The sequence below is a fragment of the Peromyscus leucopus genome, chromosome 18 (assembly GCF_004664715.2).
Source record: "Peromyscus leucopus breed LL Stock chromosome 18, UCI_PerLeu_2.1, whole genome shotgun sequence".
Taxonomy (NCBI): Eukaryota; Metazoa; Chordata; class Mammalia; order Rodentia; family Cricetidae; genus Peromyscus; species Peromyscus leucopus.
The window spans coordinates 43,533,911-43,541,359 of record NC_051078.1 but is presented as its reverse complement, the minus strand read 5'-3'; the positions used below and the strand labels follow the sequence as shown (position 1 = coordinate 43,541,359).

The 7,449-nt window shown below is 48.0% G+C and overlaps 1 protein-coding gene across 5 annotated transcripts in view; it reads left to right on the top strand.

Moving 5' to 3' along the window:
• The window catches only part of Slc41a2 (solute carrier family 41 member 2), a 123,260-nt gene extending 119,735 nt beyond the window's left edge, over positions 1–3,525 (top strand). For all 5 annotated transcript variants that reach the window (XM_037196873.1, XM_028880270.2, XM_028880269.2 and 2 more), the window contains exon 11: positions 643–3,525. In XM_037196873.1, coding sequence (XP_037052768.1) covers positions 643–828 — 186 coding nt within the window. In that variant the 3' untranslated portion in view covers positions 829–3,525. The remainder of the gene's footprint in view (positions 1–642) is intronic.
• The last annotated feature ends 3,924 nt before the right edge of the window (positions 3,526–7,449 follow it).

Genomic DNA, 7,449 nt, shown 5'->3' with positions numbered 1-7,449 from the left:
CGTGGCCCGTGAACTTATAGTGATCCTTCCTTGTCTCTCAAGTGCTGAAATTACAAGTCAAATTCCAAATCTTACAGCACCTATGTTCAAGATTCTAATATTCTCTGCTTCCCATACACTCAGAGTGTCCGAATTAGCTTTATGTGACTGCCAGGCAGCCTTGGCCAGTGAAGCCGTCAGGAAGCATCAGCCTCACGCAGGGGGCGGCAGGGCTCACAGCGTGATGTCTGTGGCAGAAGTCCAAGGGCATCTGGCATTCAGCCCCGGGGATCTTATCTTTGGTACTTGTCTCTCAGATTTGGACAAGCCACCCTCCTTCCTGGTAAAGGGGTCAGAGCTAGAGGCAGAGATTGGTACTATATGTGTTTTCCAGAGGAGAAAACACCACAAACCACAGCTGGATGAAGATGAGATGCTGCAGGTGAAAGCTGGGATGCTTGAAGCATCTCAGGAATCCATGCTTTTTTTTTTTGTTGTTGTTATAAAAAGATTACCTTCCTGTTAATTAGCTGCCTCTTTTCAAGCATGGTTCTTGACCTGGACATATGCTGTTTCTTCCAGAAACAAGCAGTTCAGGCCGGTGGCCGTGTTAAGGGCGGGGAGATGCAGGCGACAGCGGTCATCTCTGGTTCTCTCTTGCAGGTGTTCACCTTGCTGTGGATCGCTGACTGGATGGTCCATCGCTTCTGGAGGAAAGGGAAGGACCCAGACAGTTTCTCCATCCCCTACCTGACGGCACTGGGTGACCTGCTTGGGACAGCTCTGTTGGCCTTAAGTTTCCATTTCCTCTGGCTTATTGGAGACCACGATGGAGACGTTGGGGACTAATGGATCCTAGAAGCTGTTGCGGGGTCGCCCAGGAGGAGAACACAAGGCAGCCACTGCTGCCCCTCCCCAGCGCTCTTCATCTGTTGTGTGACTTATGCCGGGGTCGTCTGCGGTTCACCCTGACTCCATAATGGCCTTAACGTACTTTTTAAGGAATTTGTGCTGAAACCACAATGAACGGTATTTGTGCTGCTTTTTGTAGAATAAATAATTTGACACAGACATAGATACAAGCTCACACTCTGAAGTTAATTAGGAAAGAATATAGGATGTTTACAATGAATAATTTTGAAACCACAGAGCTAGCAGAAATACACTTTATTATTAAGTTAAGTTTATAGTGCAAGGTTAGAGGCAGGGGAGCCTTAGCCACCTTTGTCCTACAGCTGTCTCCCTGCAGCGGAGGCTGTGACGGGAAAGGGACCAGCCGAGCTTCCCTAAGTGTTAATTATGCCCTCCTCCGCGGGAGCAAGACTGCCAATCACTTATTCCTAAACTGACTAATTCCTTCTGCTGAACGCGTGACAGACTGACTTGTATTGTGTGTAAAACTGCCCTGTGCCAATGCTCATTTTATTTCAAGTTCTCAACAGGTGATGCTTTAGGAAAAGAGGCTCGCCATGCCGCCCCTGCAGGACTTCAGTTTGCAGGCCCCTTGCTCTGGTTCCCTCCTCCTGACCCTAAAAGCAGTGGGCCGTTTTGTTCATTTGGAAAATGTTGATCTGATTTAGAAAATGGTCATCAGAGCAGAAAATCAGTTGAGCTGTATTTGTGGGCACAGGATTGTGTGTGTGTGTGTGTGTGTGTGTGTGTGTCCGTGCAAATATGTGCCAACATGTGTGTATATGTATGTTCAAGAGTGTGAGCATGTATAATAAGCATATGTGAGTGTATGTGTGCACGTGTGTGAAGAGAGAGACAGAGACAGATAGAGACCAGAGAGAGACAGGCAGATAAACAGACAAAGTAATTCCTTTTTCTAAAGTAAGTCCCATTTAATATAAAACTGCTGAGGGAATAGAGTGCCCATGACGTTGACTGTCACTGTGAGTTGGCGTTGTGTAACCAGTGGGTGGCTGTAAATATACTGAGGAAGTATTCTTATTATTGTGGAGGCTGTGGTTTAGAGTTATATATTTTTGCTTACGTTTAAACTTCATTCAATTCTTCTGCCTTATAATCAGACTTTGAAGGCATGGTTTGAACTAATTATGGATCTCTCCTTTAGAGAGTTGTAATGTCACAGAGTGAACGTTCTGACAAAATAAGCATAAAGTTTACATTGATGAATATTTAGTTGCAAAGATTATTTTATGTTTTAAAAAATTAATATACCTTTCTTTTTATTATAAGGTATTTGTGAATTTGGGTTTTGCATTTGGGCTGTACATTCTTTTGTTTTGAGACAGCCTTGCTCTGTCTCCCGGGCTGGTCTTGAACCTGGGGCCTATCCACCGAGCTTCTTTTCTTGAACTCGCAGAGTCAGTCCGAGTGTCAGCCCTGGCCATCAGTGTGCAGGGGCCGACAGCAGTCCTCTCCCGTCTGGATCTTAGAGCAGGGACAGAGGGATGCAGAGGAGTGACATTTTTAAGACTGCACAGATGCAAAGTGACCAGACTGTTCTAGACCTGTAGACTTTGCTGTGTCCATCTGCCCAACCCCCCAAAGCACACAAACTCTCCACCCCCTTACCTGAGAGGAAGCCGGCAAGAGAAAGTCCAGTCCAGTGTTCCTAGTCTTCAGAATTGCAGGGATGCCTCCACCGAACGTCTTGGTGGTCAGCACAGCCAGCTCGGAGCTAGTCATGTTCCTAATGTCAGAGAGACTGTAAATGAAATAATGAATACTATAACTTATAAAATACTTTCCACTTTATGATGAAGACTTTTGATTATAAAACAACACCTCATTTCTTTTCCTTTTGTTTTTGTTTTGTTTTTCGAGACTGGGTTTCTCCCTGTGTAGTCCTAGCTGTCCTGGAACTCGCTCTGTAGACCAGGCTGGCCTGAAACTCACAGAGATCCACCTGCCTCTGCCTCCCGAGCACTGGGATTGAAGGCGTGCACAGCCACCGCCTGGTGATGCCTCTAAGCACCAGCTCTCTTCCTAGAGTTACTGTGCCACAGGAGGATAACAGGCAGCTGATGCTCAGCCTTTGTCAGGACAGCAAACCGTCTAGGATGAGTGCAATTGGCAAAAAACGGACGCGGCCTGAATGGGCTGTAAAAGGATATACATTTCTTTAAAAACAATTGCAGATCTTTGAAAGTCTTCATGTAAGCATATAAGTTTTATTTACCCATAAAATTTATTATCAGTCTTAGGTAAACTAACAGTATTTTTATACCACAAAAAAACCCTACTTTCCAAAACTCTTATTCTGTTAATTTACCAGGCACATTCTACACACAGCTAAATAAACCATATTTTTTTATTCTTGACCATCCACCTTTTTTTTTTTGAAATTTCCAAAGTTTCTTAGAGGCTAATAAAATAGAAACACGTGGAGGATGTCTTGTAGAGACATCAGAACACCTCACACCATAAGCTGTCCGTGATGTAGTCAAATGAGTCCTTTAAAGTCTCTCGGGTGGGGCGTCCCTTCCTCCCTGTGTCTAAGGTATAGTTTACCCACAGACAGTGGACTCTGGCACCTTGGAATTGTGAAAACCCAGTCAAAATAAAATGTGAGAAGCATTCCCTTGTGCTGCTGTGGTTTCTTTAATTACTCTGTCAGCTACAGAACCTGGAACATGTCTGGAAAAGCCCCAGAGGGTCCAGGTGGTCTGCACCCCCCCACACACACACTGTGTTTATGGAGCGCGGTACCTGGGCTTTGATGAGAGCCGCACCTCCAGCCCACTGCTCCGCTCTGCTCTTCTGGTTGAGTGCTCCTGCCTTCCCTCCATCACCTCCGGCAGAGCTGGGTCCGTCAGTCCCTTCTAGACAGGGCCTGGCTGCCTAAACAGAGCTCACAGTCTCTGTCTGTCTGTCTCTCTCCCTGGCCCTGAGCCATGGAACATGGCCTGTGAAAGACACATGCCCACTCTGGCCCGTCTACGTTTCTGGCCTCATTCGGTGGCAGGAAGCTGAGTCCTCTGCGGTCGTCACTTGTGCTTGGGACATCGATGTGTCGCCCCCAGATAACTGAAAGTACATTCATCTAGTGATTAATTCCCACCAAAAAGTGTCACCTTAAAAAAAAAATATCAAACCAGTTGGAGGCAGAGGCATGTAGATCTCTGAGTTCAAGGCTAGCCTGGGCTACAGAGCAAGTTCCAGGACAGCCAGGGCTACACAGAGAAACCCTGCCTCGAAAAACAAAACAACAAAAAGCACATGGGGGATGAAATGTGGCCGATCACATGGATGAGCACCTGGCTGTCTCTAACTGGCCTCCGGGATCTGCCCACGCTGCCTTCCCTTCACTTCCTGAGGCTCCTCGTCCACTCTTCCCCCGGCTCTTTTCTTCTCAGTTTCTCAGTGTTGGGATGCTCACCTGTGTCTCCCCGGAGTCTCCTTTATTCCCCTGGCCTCCCACATTGTTGTTACAGCATCTATGCTAATTCCTAATTTACTTTCTAGGTTCTAGCCTCTCCACTGAGTTCCCTATCTGTACCTCCAATGGCAGTGGACGGTGTCACTTCTTAAATGACTGGCAGCTGGGCACCGCAGCTGTTTGGACAGCTGTCACCACCAGCTGCAGCTGTTTTCAACAGACCACTGTACCCAATGGCTACAGGGTACACCTTAGAGCTGACTTCCCTCACCCACACAGAACTTCTGTAAGTCAGGAAGAGCGACAATCCAAGGGTGAGGCAGCCCGCAGAGGGGCAATTAAGAGACAAGAAGACATGTAGATGCTCATCTTTAAAATCAAAACAAGGCTAGGACTGGGGAACTGGTGTCGGGATCCCAGGACTTGGGAGGTAGAGGCACGAGGGTCAGGGTTGCAAGATCTTCTTCAGCAACAAGTCAGGTTTGAGGCAGCCTTGGATACATGAGACCCTGCCTCAAAAATGAAACATGAATTAAAGTGATCCTTAGCTACTGAACGCAAAACTGAATAAACCATGTTCTTGGCAAGGCTGTAGGGAGGTAGACAGAACTGATGGTAGTTGAACTGGATGGTAACAGTCTGTAGAGGAGATTCTGGCCATCAATCACAAATGCACTTAGCATTTGATTGTCCAATTTCCCCATTACCACTGAACAGTAACTCTATTTGCTGCCTGCTACTCTGAATAAAGTTTTATTAGAATGCACCCGTGGCTACTTCCCATCTCCATGTAGGACTGAGGAACAGCTAGAAATAACACAGCTGACCCTTTAATGGTGTGTTGACCATCCCCTGCCTCAGAGAACTCCTCACAGTGGCCAGCTGGAGTCAGGCTACCACCTGGGGAGGACTCCCAGCCTGGGACTGGTCCCTTTCACAGCATGGTAAGTCACTCTCCATAGTTTGGGAGTTCCCAAACCTGGCTGTCTCTCAGGCCCCTCTAGCTCCTTCCTCTCTTGCATAAGGCCCAGCAGACTCCAGAGACATTGACTTATGGGCTTGTTTGGGGCTTCTGGGCCAGCCCCAGGTAGGCAACTCAGTGAGTAGATCAGTCTTCCCGCCTAGAATGTGTTGTTTTGGGGTGATCCACACGACAGACACAGGACAGCTTCAGAGCTCACTTAGACTTGAGCCTCAGCTCTCTCCTCAACCTTCTGATTGTAGCACTGTGTCTGGACCTGAGAGGGTCTAGCCACAAAAGACTCCACACCCTCCTGCAGGTTCTGGACCACATGCCTGGTTCTGGGCCACATGCCTGGCAGCCCGCTGGGTGAGGGTGGGGCATTGTATCTCTAAAGGCTTTCAACCACCATTGCCCTGGTGGCCCTTGCAGACGTCCTTCCTCTGCTTGGTATGGTGATATTTTCTCTGATCAGTCTTTTTTTTTTAGCTTTTATTTATTCGTATGCAACACGTGTGCAGGTACCCTTAGAGACCAGAAGAGGACATTGGATCCCCTGGAGTTAGCTAGTTGTGAACCACCTGACACTCTGGCTGGGAACTAAACTCAGGTCGTCTTGGAAAACCTGGAAACACACTTGGCGCCTGAACCGCGTTTCCAACCCCTCAGGTCAGTCTCAAGAGAGCTGAGCCAGGCTAGGAATGGCTTTCACGGAGCACACGTGGCCACACTTAGCATTCTGTTCTGGGCCCCTCACCATCTCAACTGCCACAAGTGAGTGTGTGAAAAGCGGAGATCCAGCCCACTGGGCAAGCTATCACAAGTTAGGAATGCGGGGCACATAGCCCAGATGTTCAGAAGACCATCATTCTACATGTGTGCTGTAAAAGCCCACATGTCAAGTTTAAATCAGTGTAAGTTAGCCCAGGCACAAGCCGAGCACAGTCTCAGACCCACTCTGTGCATGACCGGCCATTAACAAAGTGCAGTTTCTTCTGCGATGGGTGCTGGATGCTTAGAATGAATGGTCTTCAGGAAATGCTCAAGGCAAAGAAATCCACTCGGTTTCAACCCAGCCGGTTCTGAAGAGCCATGTCGGTGTGACAAGCAACAATGATGGGATCTTTCCCTCTCTCGGTGGAAAACAGGAAGTTAGCCCGAAATGACACTCTTGACAATGAGGAAAACACACAAAATATGGTCCCTGAACACTGAATCTTCACTTGTGCTCATTGGACAAAACTCCAGCGCAAAAGTGCCTCTTCTTAGGTCCAAAGCGGGCACCCCTCAAGCCCCCAAAATGGCAGTGCCCCTGACAGTGTTACAGGTTACAGTCTGGGCTCTGCTCAGGCTGGATTGACGGGTTGCTACCTCAAATCAGCATTCCTCAGACACCTTTTGAAGGGGGTTTCTGTTGGCAAGGAGAGGCCATTACTTTCTTATCCGCCACCCACAGCCCCCTCGCTCCGGAAAGGGGTCTAGTTCTCTATTAACTAACTAAACAAGACTCCCACAGATCAAAGCCTCACGCTAGTTCCCAGGCTGTCCCAGATAACTGGCCCACCTCCTGCCCACCATCGCCCCTCATGACTGGCAGGACCCCACCCTCCTCTTCCTCCGACCCTGGAGAGAGGCTTGGCAGCTGGAATCAACCTCCCTTGCTCTGCCCACCGAGCGGTCCAGTTTTGGGGGGTACACTGCTCCCTCACTGAGGCCTGTTTCCTCCTGTTACATTACAGTTTCAGGAAAAAACCACTCCACAGGAGCTCAGGGAGTTGGTAAAACAGTTTAAAATCAAGTTGTGTATGAGGCCAGGGTCCCTGCAAAGAATATTTTTTTATGCAGAAGCCCCCCTGTCCTAGAGGCCCCTGGAACATGCCAAACATACAGCAAACCTACATCAGAGCTTGTTAACAGCAAAAGAAACAGCTGGAGCCGGGCGGTGGTGGAGCACACCTTTAACCCAGCACTTGGGAGGCAGAGGCAGGCGGATCGCTGTGAGTTCGAGGCCAGCCTGGTCTACAGAGTGAGTTCCAGGACAGGCTCCAAAGCTACACAGAGAAACCCTGTCTCAAAAAACCAAAAAAAAAAAAAAAAAAAAAAAAAAAAAAAAAAAAAGAAAAGAAATAGCTGGAGACAAAGGATGAGAAGTGTTTTTCAA